The sequence below is a fragment of the Lutra lutra genome, chromosome 4 (assembly GCF_902655055.1).
Source record: "Lutra lutra chromosome 4, mLutLut1.2, whole genome shotgun sequence".
Lineage (NCBI taxonomy): Eukaryota > Metazoa > Chordata > Mammalia > Carnivora > Mustelidae > Lutra > Lutra lutra.
The window spans coordinates 174,235,418-174,249,874 of record NC_062281.1 but is presented as its reverse complement, the minus strand read 5'-3'; the positions used below and the strand labels follow the sequence as shown (position 1 = coordinate 174,249,874).

General features: G+C 43.3%; 2 protein-coding genes across 3 annotated transcripts in view; one reads left to right on the top strand and one right to left on the bottom strand.

Annotated features, from left to right (window-relative positions):
* The window catches only part of SNRNP40 (small nuclear ribonucleoprotein U5 subunit 40), a 37,707-nt gene extending 29,715 nt beyond the window's left edge, over positions 1-7,992 (bottom strand). The window contains exons 1-4 of the mRNA XM_047727644.1: positions 7,814-7,992; positions 5,521-5,650; positions 3,273-3,366; positions 1,542-1,707 (exon numbers count right to left, since the gene is read on the bottom strand). Coding sequence (XP_047583600.1) covers positions 1,542-1,707; positions 3,273-3,366; positions 5,521-5,650; positions 7,814-7,957 — 534 coding nt within the window. The 5' untranslated portion in view covers positions 7,958-7,992. The remainder of the gene's footprint in view (positions 1-1,541; positions 1,708-3,272; positions 3,367-5,520; positions 5,651-7,813) is intronic.
* A 189-nt stretch (positions 7,993-8,181) lies between these two features.
* Positions 8,182-14,457, top strand: part of ZCCHC17 (zinc finger CCHC-type containing 17) — a 57,434-nt gene continuing 51,158 nt past the window's right edge. For both annotated transcript variants that reach the window (XM_047724310.1, XM_047724309.1), the window contains exon 1: positions 8,182-8,276. The gene's annotated coding sequence lies outside the window, so the exon portion shown is untranslated. The remainder of the gene's footprint in view (positions 8,277-14,457) is intronic.

Sequence of the window (14,457 nt, the reverse complement as noted above, 5' to 3'; positions counted from 1 at the left end):
GTGATTAGGATGTGTCAATGTAGGTTTTTTTTTTAAAAGATTTTATTTATTTATTTGACAGACAGAGATCACAAGTAGGCAGAGGGGTAGGCAGAGAGAGAGAGGAGGAAGCAGGCTCCCTGCTGAGCAGAGAGCCTGATGCGGGGCTTGATCCCAGGACCCTGAGATCATCACCTGAGCCGAAGGCAGAGTCTTTAACCCACTGAGCCACCTAGGTGCCCCTGTGTCAGTGTAGGTTTATCCATTGTAAAAAATGTACCACTCTGGTGGGGGATCACAGGAGAGGCCATGCATGTGTGGGGGCAGTGGGTATATGGGAAATCTCTCTACCTTCTCAATTTTACTGTGAACCTAAAACTGCTCTTTAAAAAAGTCTTAATTTAAAAACAAAAATTCCCATTCTAGACCTACTGAACAAGAATCTTGAGTTGGTTTTTTTTTTAAGATTTTATTTTTTATTTGTCAGAGAGAGAGAGAGAGAGAGAGAGTGAGCGCACAAGCAGGGAGAGCAGCAGGCAGAGGGAGAAGCAGGCTCCCTGTTGAGCAAGGAGCCCAATGCGGGATTTGATCCTAGCTCCCTGGGATCATGACCTTAGCTGAAGGCAGATGTTTAACGGACTGAGCCACCCAGGCGTCCTGAGAACTTGGTTATTTTTAATAGGTTCTTCAGGCAGTCTGACATGAAGACAAGCTGGAATCACTGAACTAAATGATCTTGTTACTAAACCATATACTGACCTTTTTATATAGTGGCTATACTTTTATAACAGCTTTGTAAGACATGTATATTGCTGTCACTGTTCTAAAGACTGAGAAACAGGATCAGAAAAGTGAACTGCCTGAGATCACATAATTAGGTAAACAGCTCAGTCAAGAATCCCAGGGAATGCCTCGGTGGCTCAGTGGGCTAAGTGGCTGCCTTAGGCTTGGGTCATAATCCCAGTGTCTTGGGATTGAGTCCTGCATCGGGCTCCTTGCTGGGCAGGGAGCCTGCTTCTCCCTCTGCCTCTGCCTGCCACTGCCTGCCTGTGCACATGCTCGCTCACTCTCTCTCTCTCTCTCTCTGACAAATAAATTAAAAAAAAAAAAAAAAAAGGATCCAATTCAGGTGGTCCATTTTATTCCAAGTCACAAAGGTTCAACATGGTTCTAACATTCTACAGGATCCTTAAAAATACTGCCTGTTATTTTAAAAAACCTCTGTTTTTGGGGTGCCTGGGTGGCCCAGCCAGTCAAGTGTCTGCTAACTCTTGGTTTCAGTTCAGAGCATGAACTCCGGGTTTTGAGACTGAGCTTTGCACTGGGCTCCACAAGCAGCATGGAATCTGCTTGTCCCTCTCCCTCCCGATCTGCTCCCCTTCACCCCCACTTGCTCTCTCAAATTAAAAAATCTTAAAGTAAAAACAGAAAGACCTCTGTTTTGGGAAATGACTGCTAAAACAAAGTTGTGGAGAGGAGGCTACGCCATAGATGGAAGGCAAAGTAAGTTCATATTATGGAACCTCTGAACCAGCAACAACATACAGACAGACAACACCCACCTTAACTGTCCCATCATCGCTGCCAGTGCAGACAAGCTGGGGGCCCCTCCTGGCCGGGTAACAGGAATTCACAAAGGAAGTATGTCCTTTCAGCCTTTTAACCCTCTCGCCTGTTTCGCTATCCCACACTGCCACAGTTTTATCTGTGGATGCGGAGAAGAGCATACTGCAAGAGGAAGAACAAAAAACAAGTGAGTGCAGACGAACAACAGCCATCCATCCTCCCCACTTGCCAAAATGTGCCAAACTCTTTAAGGCCACTGACATGTTGTACTGTTGCCAGTCTCACACATGACGTAGGCATGCCTCACCCTACCTACCAAATCCTACTGGTGCTCTAGACTGGGTTACATGGTCTACCCCATGAAAATGTAAAAAAAAGTCCTTCTTCAGTCCCCATGATATATCCCAACCTAATACAGCAGTTTCCCTAATCTCTTCCTCCTTTTTGATAGATGACGCTTTTAACACTTTCCCATCTGGAAATGTTTAACCACTCCCTGCTACAGTGGGAAGACAGACTATGGCAATTCTTTTTTTTTTTCTTTTTTTTTTAAATTTCCTTTCAGCTTAACAGTATTCATTGTTTTTGCACCACACCCAGTGCTCCATGCAATCCGTGTCCTCTCTAATACCCACCACCTGGTGCCCCCAACCTCCCACCGCCCGCCTCTTCAAAACCCTCAGATTGTTTTTTCAGAGTCCATAGTCTCTGATGGTTCACCTCCCCTTCCAATGTCCCTCAGCTCCCTTCTCCTCTCCAGCTCCCAGACTGTGGCAATTCTTGACTCAGTGACTCAGTAACTTTAACCCTTTCTCTAAAATTCAAAGTTTCTTATTTCATCTCTGAAAATGATTTTTTTAAAAAGTTTTATTATTTAAGTAATCTCTACACCCAACAAGGGGCTTAAACTCCTGACCCCAAGCTCAAGAATCACATGCTCCTCGGACTGAGCCAGCTGGGCGCCCATGACAATGATTTCTAAGTTATAATTGATTTTATAAGGCTTTCTTTATTCAAATATTAACAGGAAAAATGCATACAGGGCTATGTACCAGTTGATTTAGGGACCTTAGGATTTTAAAAGGTCAGAGGTATAAAACAATGAATGTTCACTGAAATACCTAATGGATTAATTAACTTTGCATAATCACATTTCTGTATTACATAGTTATTGTAAAATTAGGCAGTCATTAAAATGTTTATGATAAATGTATATTATAATAAATGATACATTAGGTGAATAATGTTAAAAGAAAAAAGCAGCAGAAAAGATCATACATGAAGTTCTAATGTACACGTAAAACCAAATAGCTTTAAGCAGGAAAAAACTTGAGAAACACTAACAAAATATTAACAGTGATTATCTTTGGAGTGGTAGGAATATGGGCTATTTTTAAATTTATATATTTTTGAGTTTCTCAAAGTAAATATTTTATTGCTTATATAGTAAGAATAGCTGATTTCTGCATATAAAATTATGTTTTATGTCTTAAAAAAGAAATTGTCTGGGCTATTGATGTTAGGTAGAGATGTATTTATAAATGCATACATGGAACAAGAGATTGGGTTGACAGTGATAGGATAATAAAGTAACTGCCAAAAATGCCGTAGTTTTTGACAGCAAAGTCTCCAGAGAGATAGAAAACTTATGGATGAAATGTGAAAGGATGCCAAGAAAAATTAGTATGAAAGCAGCTGTCATTCTATCATGCAGACTACTTACTGACCTGCCATCAGTGTTATAATGCAGCTCCATCACGGCCCCACTGTGTCCCTTCAATGTAGCATAGTTATCACAGTCACCGTAGACATTCCACAACACTGTTAGGAAGACCCAAGTTATATGATCATTACTACACAAAAGAAAACTCATCGTTAGCCATAGGAAAGGTACTTATAAATTTACCACAATGGTTTTGAGATTACACTCCCTTGGAACACTATTGGCTCTACTGGCTGGACCGATTTTCCTGACACCAAAAACAAAAATAATGTAATATTTTCATATTTCATAAGATTGATAAAAATTAGTTAATAGATATAATTTGGAGGGGCACCTGGGTGGCTCAGTTCACTCAGCATCTGCCTTTGACTCAGGTCATGATCCTGGGCTCCTGGGATCAAACCCCACATAGGGCTCCCTACTCAGTGAGGAGTCTGCTTCTCCCTCTGCCCCTCCCCTATTCGTGCTCTCTCTCTCAAATAAATAAAATCTTAAAAAAAGTAGGTATAGGGGCACCTGGGTGGCTCAGTGGGTTAAGCCTCTGCCTTCAGCTCAGGTCATGATCCCAGAGTCCTGGGATCGAGCCCTGTGTCGGGCTCTCTGCTCAGCAGGGGGCCTGCTTCCCGCCCCCCCCCCCCCACCTGTTTCTCTACCTACTTGTGATCTTTCTCTCTCTCTGTCAAATAAATAAATAAAATCTTTAAAAAAAATAGGTATAATTTTTAAAGTCTTAAGCTTTCTACTGTAATTTTTAAAAAGTTGGTACTCACTACTACATGTTGGTTGAGTATAGAGGCTACAAAATGATGGCACTTACAGAAAACCCAGGAAGCTGGAATTGACTTGAAGGTCACATGGCAATGACTTTATACTACATTTATTCATTCCACATGTACCATAAACCTACAACATGCCAGGTGCTAGGATAAAATGAGATAAACGAATAGACACATTTCCTGTCCTCAGGGAACTTGGTCTAGCAAGGAATGAACTTTGATGAGTGTTATTAAGGAGCACCTCTATATATTATAAGGTACATACATATTGTAGTTATTTTTCTGTTGATAAACTGTTTTTTGCTTGATGAAATAAGTGTATCGATTCAAGAATGTTCTGCAAAATTGCAAGTGTTCCAGATGCTTGGCCACCGTTAAGTTTAAGGATCACAGTACTAGAACAGCTAAATTAAGACAGCAAAGACAGCTCTCATCTATTCTGAGGTACAGACTTATAAGCAAAGAACTAAAAGACTCACTTCATCCCATAATGCAACAAATGATGTCAGAATAAAAGACAGTCAGATGCTCCTGATATCTTCTCTCTTGCTTTTTTCTCATGACTCCTCTAAAGTGATTTTTTCAACTTACTTCTCAAAAACGGGTACTGCCAACTAGCAGCTAAGAATCTGGATGCAGAGTTTGTTTTTTGTTTTTGTTTTTTAAGATTTTATTTTTAAGCAATCTCTACACCCAATGTGGGGCTTGAACTCATGACCCTGAGATCAAGAGTTACATGCTCCACCGACTGAGCTAGCCAGAAGCCCCCAATTTTTAAAAAATTTTTAAGTAGGCTCCACACCCAACATGGAGCTTGAACTCAGCCCCAAGATCAAGACTAGCATGCCCTACTGACTGGGCCAGCCACGTGCCCTGAACTTTTTTTTTTTTTTTTTTTTAAGGATTTTATTTTTAAGTAATCTCTACGCCCAACATGGGGCTTGAACCCACAACCCCAAGATCAAGAGTCACATGCTTTACTGACTAAGCCAGCCAGATGCCTCTTGGATGCAGATCCTAATGATTTACAGGGAGATTATCCAACTGAGTTGTCACTTTACCATCCCCACCCCCCCGTTCTTTCCCATATGCTAGGTTTCTATGAGTGGATCAAGAGGAAGGTCTCACAAGAGGAAGGAAGCTCTCTCTCCCCTCATTACTTCCATTAACCTGGTATGCCTAGGTCTCTTATCTGGCTCAATCCACTCAAGATTTGTCTCCATGAGGAAGATATTCTCAAAGTAGGGCAACTCACTTTCCAACTAGTAACATAATCCCTTTTATATTTACCACATGGACCTTGAGGTCTATACCCAAGACCATTCAATATTCTTATTGTACTGTTTTAGCATATTAGCTATGTAGTTTGTGACATGACCGATTCAGACTGATGACCTTCTTCGGCACTGGAGGTTTTAAAAAATAATCACAACTTAGCGGACAGCAATTATTCCAACTTCAGAAACTATCTCTTACATATCAGTCGATCAAATCCTGCAGATGCTAAGGTGGATCCATTGGGGTGAAACTTGCAGCAGTACACTTCCCCTTCATGTCCTGAGAGCAGCATGATTGGGGCCTGAAGGGAGGAACACCTTGGAGGTCCCTGAACAAAAGAGAGAAGTACAGAGTAGTCACTACATACAGGCAAAGGAGGGTGCAAAAGACATGGGAAACAATAACTGAGTAGATTTCTCCTGATTTAGAGAATGGCAACTCTTCTTATACTAACTTATGCCTCCAATTTGATCCCTTCCTGCTGTAGTGTCTAGTGTCTACCTGTTTACTAACTACTCGCTCACTCTCCTCCGGTCCCATAGCCAACTTTTAATTGCTCAAACATGTTAAGCTCATTTCTGTCCGAGGATCTTTACACTTGTTGGTCCTGATCAGAATCCTCTTCCCTTGATCCTCCTGTGTTTAGCTTGTTCCAATGTTTCCTCTTCAGAAGGTCTTTCCTTGATCACTCAAACTCAAGCAGCACCACACCTCCCCTCAGTATTCCATTACTCCTACTGTACTTCTTTACAGCACTTACCACTACTTGAAATTACCTTAAATATTTGCTCACACATTTTTTTCTTTTTCCCCAGTAGAAAAGCAGCCTTGTAAGTGTAGGGACCCTGCCTGTGTCATTCAATACTGTTTTCCCAGTCTCTAGCTCATTTAATGACTGGACTGTGCTTCCCAAACATCCTGCAGGGTACATATTACCCAGCAGTTGTGATTATGGTCTTGACACCAAGCCTAGGCTTGGACAATTCAATGAAACCCAGGCTGATACTTTTTTTCAGAGAGAAGGATGGGTGCACTATTAGTGCCAAATATCTTTAGTAGTTTCTGGTTTAGTCAAAAAAATATTATGTGCCGGGCTATTTTTCTAGGCACTGGAAAAGTAGTACTGAACAAAATAAACAATGGAGTTTGTGTTCTAGGAAAGGAGGAAGAGGAGAAAGGGAGAGAGAAAACAAAACATACAGCAGGTGGTAGGTGCTATGGAGAAAAAAAAGCAACGTGGGTTAATGCATATGGGGTACTGCAATTTAAAGCAGTGTAGTCAGGAAAGCCTTCCCTGAAAAACGGGATATCTGAACAAAGATTTGGAGGAGCCGGAGTGTGTAAACCGTTTTGAAGAGCATTCTGGTAGAGTGCAGCAAATGCAAAGGCTTCGAGGCAAGAGCATGGAAGCCAGCGAAACGAGCAGCATCAGCAATGGAAAACAGGTAGATTTGAGAGATAAATGGAATATGGGCAAAAGATTTTAAGGATTTTAGTTTAACTCTGGGTGAAGTGGAAAGCCACTGAAAGTTTTCAGCTGAGGGAAACATGATCTGACCTTTTAGCAAGGTTCTCCAGTCGCCCGACTGAGAATAGACTGACTATACAACAGCAGAAACAGTATTACCTTTTAGGACCTCACTACGATAATGCCAGATGAGAAAATAATGGCTCAGACCACGAGTTAGTGGTGGAGGTGGCAGAAGGGGGTAGCAATTTGGTATATATATTTTGAGGGTGGTGCTAGCAGGATTTGCTCACCCGCCAGTGGAAAGGTTGAGAGAGGACACACATATTTCTTGATCTGAAGCTAACAGCACAGGAAAAGAGATGTGATCATTACCTCTATCTTACAAGAAATGCAGTTAAGACTACGGATTTGGGGTTTAAAGTCTCTTTCTATCATTTACCGGGTAAATTTACAAGAGACTGCACGAAGAGTTCCTAACTCTTAAGCTGTAACCAAGATTAATGGAGTTTTCGCACACAAAGCCCTGGGTGCAGGGACTCAATGAATGTTAGCGATTGTTCGGTTGTCGTTAATAACAACACGAGTGCTGAGAGTCCAAGGGGAGAGCAACTTGCCCAAAGTCCCAAAGCGAGCGGGTCTCATTCATTTCTTTCCTTCCCTCATTCATTCATTCTTTCATTCATTCATCCATCCATTCTACAACCTTTTCTGAATGTTTACTCTATGCCGGATCTCTGTGGAAGATTAAGTATGAAAAAGCCCTGGTATCGGTTTTGAGTTCAAGGTCTGTAACTTTAATTCTAACGCCCCCTCACAGGGTGGTTGAGACCCTGAAAACAGGCGTCCAACCGGGGAACGAAGGGAGCATCTGCGGGGTTGTTGACCACCTCCACAGTGCTCCCCTACTTTAACTGCAGGTAGCTATTCTCGTTCTGCCCTCGCAGTGCGGGATCACCGGGTGCTAGGCTCTCAGAGAGGAAGATGAGCGTAGGGCCGAAGGCTGTCTGCTACTTCACTTACCGCTTGCAGCAAAGCGCCAGGCGCCGTCGGCTGCTGCCCGGCTCCGGGGCCCGACCCCGCGGCTCCCAACAACAATTCATGCCGCTGCCGCTTGACTGGAACCAGTGGCAACTCTGGGCCTTTGCGCTTTTGCTGCTCTATCATGGCGGCAACCACTCTCCTCAGCGCCGCCACTGACCGCGCCGACACACTCAGGCAATGCGCGATTGGTTCCAAATTAGTTCTTCCCCTAGAACTTCCGGCTTCGAGAAACCAATCACCTTCCAGTATTCCCTTCTGCTCCGCCCCCTGAGTGCTCTCCTTTTATTGGTCAGATCTTTCTAGCGTCACGAGAGTACGGTGCCAGGATTGGTGGGTGCGGCTGGAGTCCCACCTAGGCGCGCTGTGTCTTGTGGGTGGGAGCGCTGTCTGGTTTCGGCGTTTCGCGCAATGCTGCGGCGGGGAGACCCGGAGCTGACACAGAGTAAGTGGAAGGAAGGTCGGGGGTGGGTGGCTGCGGCATCTGGAGGCGGCACCTCGGTTGTGTGGCCTGAGTCTGGCCCTTCTCAGCTGATGGTTTTCAGGGGGCATAGGCGGGCCCCGAGGTCCCAGCGCCTGCACGTAGCGGCCTGGGTTCCCCTTCTTGGCCGGAGCAGAGCGTTGGGGTCTCTGCGGCCGCCTGAGGCCCTCGACCGCTGGCTTGTTCGTCCAGCGCTTGCCTTGTCCAGCCCTGTGCCTGTGCGGGACGCCCCCATGGAGGAAAGCCTTGTCTCCCAGCTCCACCAGGCTCCTCTCTGGCTGAGGAGGTCGACTTGTTTCTGCCACTGATTGTGCAGTCTTTGACTAGGGCCTGCTTAGTCCTCTCAGAGAGACGGAGATGAGAGGAATATCTGACCCCTGCTTCTCCAGAGCACGGTCTTTTGAGAAATTTGAATTCCTATCTGGGAACTAGGTATCTCCTTAATCGTCCAGCTGGTACTGGAAAGAGCCTTGAGGATACATGGTGAACCAAAGATGGTCCCTGACCTCAGGGGTTTGAGTCCGGGAGGGCAAACCTGTTAAACGGTGATCTCACTAAAGAACTGTAAAAGACCTGCTGCTTAGGAGACATGCCTGATGCTATGAGTGCCTGAAATAAGCAGAAAGGCGTCTGTGAGGAAGAGATGCCTGAATGGATACCTGAAGGAAGGGTTTCTTTTTTTTTTAAAAGGTTTTATTTATTTATTTGACAGAGATCACAAGTAGGCAGAGAGGCAGGCAGAGAGAGGGAGAGGGAAGCAGGCTCCCTGCTGAGCTGAGAGCCTGATGCGGGACTCGATCCCAGGACCCTGAGATCATGACCTGAGCCGAAGGCAGTGGCTTAACCCACTGAGCCACCCAGGTGCCCCTGAAGGAAAGATTCTAATTACTTGGGTCAAGGGAGGAAGGCAGAATATCCCATATAGAGCAGCATGTGCAGGGGCCCTGTGGTGAATCGGAGGAAAATGACTATAAGGCAAAAAAGAGGCCACTGTGGTCAGTACAGAGGGAAAGAAGGAGAGTCTCCTACAGGTTGCAGCGGGAGGTGGGTAGAGGTGCAGGACTTTTACTTCAAGACCGATGAGAAACCACTGCGTTGTTGTTGTTGTTGTGGGAGAGAGTGGTGAGGTGGGAGAGGTGGCTTGATCCCTCAGTCTCAGTAGCATAAAAAGGTTGGAGGAATGATAAATGCAGATAGACCACTTAGGTGAGAGAGATAAGCAATGAGGACTGAGGTATTGATACAAATGCAGAGAACTGGACAGATTCTAGAGATAAGGAGGTAAAATCAATAGAACTTAGTGATGGATTAGATTCAGGGAGTGAAAGAGAAATCAAACATAACTCCTGGGTTTCTGGCTTATGCAACAGGGTAGTTCTTTTTTTGGATGGGGAAGGGAGAGGTCATTCATGAGATCCAGGAGGCAGTTTGAAATACAGCTTTGGAACTCAGAGATGTTTTGGGAACTATTTAGCTGGGAGTAATTTGCAGATGGGTGATAATTGAGACATAGGTGTGGGTAAGATCAACTGAGAGAACCTCACTTGGTCCCAGCATGTAATGGCCAAGAACAGGAACAGGACTCCACAAGAGAAACAGAAGAGCTAGGGTGGAGGACCAGAAGAATGTTATCTCAGCAGCAGGAAATTGTCTGTGTTAGGAAATCCTGGAATTCAGGGGTGCCTGGGTGGCTCACATGGTTAAGCGTCTGCCTTCGGCTTGGGTCATGATCGTAGGGTCCTGTCAAGTCCTGCATCAGGCTCCCTGCTCGGTGGGGAGCCTGCTTCTCCCTCTCCTTCTGCTGCTCCCCCTGCTTGTGCTTTCTCTCTCTCTCTCTCTCTGTCAAGTAAATAAATAAAATCTTTTTTTTTTAAGATTTTATTTATTTATTTGAGAGAGAGACAGTGAGAGAGAGCATGAGCGAGGAGAAGGTCAGAGGGAGAAGCAGACTCCCCATGGAGCTGGGAGCCCGATGTGGGACTCGATCCCGGAACCCCGGGACCATGACCCGAGCCAAAGGCAGTCATCCAACCAACTGAGCCACCCAGGCGTCCCATAAATAAATAAAATCTTAAAAAAAAAAAAAAAAAAGATGTCCATAAACTGATCCCATTAAAAGAAAATCCTGGAATTTAAATATCATCAGAATTGAAAAAAGTCTGTTGGCTTTATCTTCATGGAGCTTATGGTGTCCTTCATGAGAGTTGGTGTGATGGGACCAGAAGCCAGATAGGAGACAAAAACTCAAGAGAAGGAAATGAAGGCAGTGAATCTAGAGAGTATTTTCCATACATATGATTGTAAAGGAGAGGAGAGGATGTGGAAGCTAAGGGAGATGAGAGGTCATCAAGGACCCAATTTCGAGGGCGATGGAGAAATTGAAAATGCAAGAGAGAAATTGAGTCATTGATAGTGTTCTGAGAACATGGGAATGGATGGGATCCAAAGTACCGTTAGAGCAATCTTAGGAAGATGGGAATGAAAGAAGTTTTTCCAGTTAATAGAAAGGAAGAAGAAAATGAAGGCAATAGGCACAGGTTGTTTCTGTGTTTTGTACTGGTAAAATGAGTTTTCTCATGGCTTTTATTTTTTCTGTAAAGCAGGTGATGGGATCATATACTTAGAGGAAGAGGAGGTCAGAGATTTGAGATTGTAGAAAGTATGAAAGTCATTGTAGATTGTGGGAGAATGAGTAGACCAGAGAAACGTAGAATTGTCTTGCAGAATTAAGGGCCCATTTGAGGGGCGCCTGGGTAACTCAGTCGTTAGGCATCTGCTTTCAGCTCAGGTTGCAACCCCAGGGTCCTGGGGTCGAGCCCCACCTCGGGTTCCTTACTTGGCTGGAATCCTGCCTCTCCCTCTCTCTCTCCCACTCCCCCTGCTTGTGTTCCCTCTCTCACTATGTCTCTGTCAAATAAATAAAATATTTGAAAGGGAAAAAAAATACAGAGTGTCTTTATAGAATTGTAGTATGTACTTAAAAAAAGGTCCACTTGAGGTTGGAGATTGTATTTTTTTTTTCTAGGAACATTAGGCTGTTCAGTGTAGGCATGGAGAAGACATATCCAGAGATAGTGAGGACCGGGGATTTGACTTGCTCAGCATACTTTCCACCTCTTAATGTGCCTTCTCTTACTGAAAAGTTTGGGATGCTAAAAGCAATTTCCTAGACTCCTTTGCACCAAAGGTGAGAATTGAATTTGGAACTGAGTTAGATGTGGAGACAAAAAGGGTGAGAGCCATCCAGTTTTGCTGGCAAGTATCATAGCAGAGGCACTGGATTTCTTTAGTCAACAACTTTCTGGTTTAGTGACTTTCTGCAATGGTAGCCATAACTTTCTTGATCATGGCAAAGACTTATTTTGTGGGTTAAGACTTGCTCCTGTAAGTTCTAAGGGAGCCTTCTCCTGTAGCCCTTCAAGTAATTTTGTAAGGCACATAATACCTGGCAATAACTCCTTTTCCACTTAACTTAGCTAGCATGGGTTCTGTTGTCTGCAGTTATACTCCACTCATGCCAGAAAGGTGAGCTCTAAAGACACGGAGTTAAAGGGAGGTCATTCTAATTATTAAAATGATGGGCCCTGGGATCCAAGCTGGAGAGGGCTAACAGGTTGGAAGAAAGTAGAGTTCAATAGATTAGGGTTCTAATGAGGTCAAAGAACAGTATTCTCTGCTACAGGACTTCCATTTATCCTTTGGTTGTCACCTCTTAAACTTCCCTGTGTCCTCCAAACCCTTGCTCTCTCTTGTTTTCTCAGTACTTTGAACCTAGCCACCATTTTTAGTGCTGATCACACTTGTAGTTAGCTAAGACAAGTAAAGCTTTTAGGTTAATGCATGGCAAATAAACACTGACGTACTAGCTGTTGTTATCAGAGTTCTTGGAGAACCTCCAGGATTATTGATTGTAACAATAGTGTGGGATAGAGTACTGGCCATGGGGTCTAGTGCCAACATGGTTAGCTGTAAGCAGCCTTTGTCAAGTCACTTGACGTCTGTTAACCTCATTTTCAGCTAAATAAAAATAACATGCTAAATGAACTTCATAATTCCTTTTCAGCTTTCACGTTTTATGAGACCATTTTTGTGTGTGGTGTGTTTTTGTTTTGTTTTGTTTCATTTTACTATTTTTTCTCTTTCCTGCTTTTGGACATTTTCTTAACTGATCCATGACTGAAGTTCAAAAAGGAAGAATCATCTATCTAAGATAATCATTCTAGTAATTTGGTGGGGAGGAGGAATTTTGGCTATCAGTCTCCCACCTTCTGAACTCACCAATATATTGGGTGGAACTAATTTCGTCTGCATTCTTTAGGGCAGAATGCTTTCTCCCTTCTTTCTCTACCTGTGTTTAGCACATACTGAGGCTCTATTCACTCATTCAAAAAGAAAAAAAAAGAAAACAACAACAACTTTGAGTACCTACTGTATACCAGACACTGGGAAGAGAAAAACCAAGTAAGAAATGGTCCTTGGTTGCATGTTTGGATGAATGAATCCAGACCCAGCTCATCATTACCTCCTCCAAGACTGATGCCCTTCTGATGCTGACTCCTCATTGGAATCTCTAATGTTGGGACTTAGTTTGTATTAGAAATTATAATAAGATTTAGGTGTGGGTTGCATATTCTTTTTGAGGCGGTGTAGAATAGTGGTTGAGAATGCAGGCTCTGGAGTCATTATTCTGTCTTTGTTGATACCCCAGTATTTTTACTTTTCAGCAGATTCTCTCAATTCTTATACACAGGTTAAAGATAAATTAGAATTCCTTTAACTCTCAGGGTTTTATCTAGTTAGTATTGTTCTGTAGCAACCACAACAAATCCAAATCCAAAGAAACAAATACAACAAAAAAATCATGGCCAGATCAGTAAGGTGTCACTTGAAGTTCCAAAGGTGCTTTAAGTATCTTACTGATTTAGTAATTGTTCTATGGACTTCTCATTGCTTGAGAGAAGAGAGAACAGGGGTTTTTTTGATTTTTGTTTTTTTCTTTTTCAGTTGCATGCACATTAAAAACAGCTTTTAAACAATCACAAAATTGTGGAAGTACAGTACAAATAACATTTTTTAATGAATTATTTGAGAGTTAAGTTGCTGACTGGATGCCTCATCATCCCTGAATACTTTAGTTTTCCTATAAAAAAGGACATTCTCTTATATAATCACAATATAACTCCTGTAATCAGAAAGTTAATATTGCATTACTACCTCTACTCTCCAGGTGCTGCTTCTCATTCTTGGCACTGATTCATCATTCTGGACAGCCCAATATGTGGATGTCGTCATTACCCTGCTCCTTTCCACACTGGGTTGCTCTTTTTATTTTTTAAGATTTGATGGAAAGAGAGACAGCCAGAGAGGGAACACAAGTGGGGGTGTGGGAGAGGGAGAAGCAGGCTTCCCACAGAGCTGGGAGCCTGGCGCCAGGCTTGATCCCAAGACTTGAGCCAAGACTTGAGCTGAAGGCAAACATTTAATGACTGAGCCACCCAGGTGCCCTGCTGAGTTGCTCTTCTTTGCAAATTTTCTCCTCACCCGACATAGGTTCTGCCCTCACTCTGGGCCACCATTTGTCGGCTACACCTCTCATTCCCACAGTGTATTTTTCTTGCTCTGTCCCTTGCTTTGGGAAGTGGGTGGCTAGTAATTGGGTCCATGTTGCATTCCTACATATTCTATTATTGTTTAAAACATTCAAGGAAAACGAAGCACTTACTGTAGGTATTCTGTTTCTAGAATTATTGCAAAGCAGCTCCAAATGATGTACCTCGATCTTTATCAGTTTACTTGCTCTTTGACGTCTACAGATGTGGTCTTATTTGACTGGACTATATGTATCTCAATGTTTGTTTTTTTATAAGATTTTACTTATTTATTTGACAGAGAGAGAGATCATAAGTAGGCAGAGCAGCAGTCAGAGAGAGAGGGGGAAGTAGGTTCTCGCTGAGCAGGGAGCCCGATGTGGAGCTCAATCCCAGGACCCTGGATCATGACCTGAGCCGAAGGCAGAAGCTGAATCCACTGAGCCACCCAGGCACCCCTCAAATAAATAAATCTTAAAAAAATAAAAAACAACCTCGGATTAACTGAGGAGCTTCTGAATAACCACCATCAAACTCTAGTTTCTTTCTTACTTTTT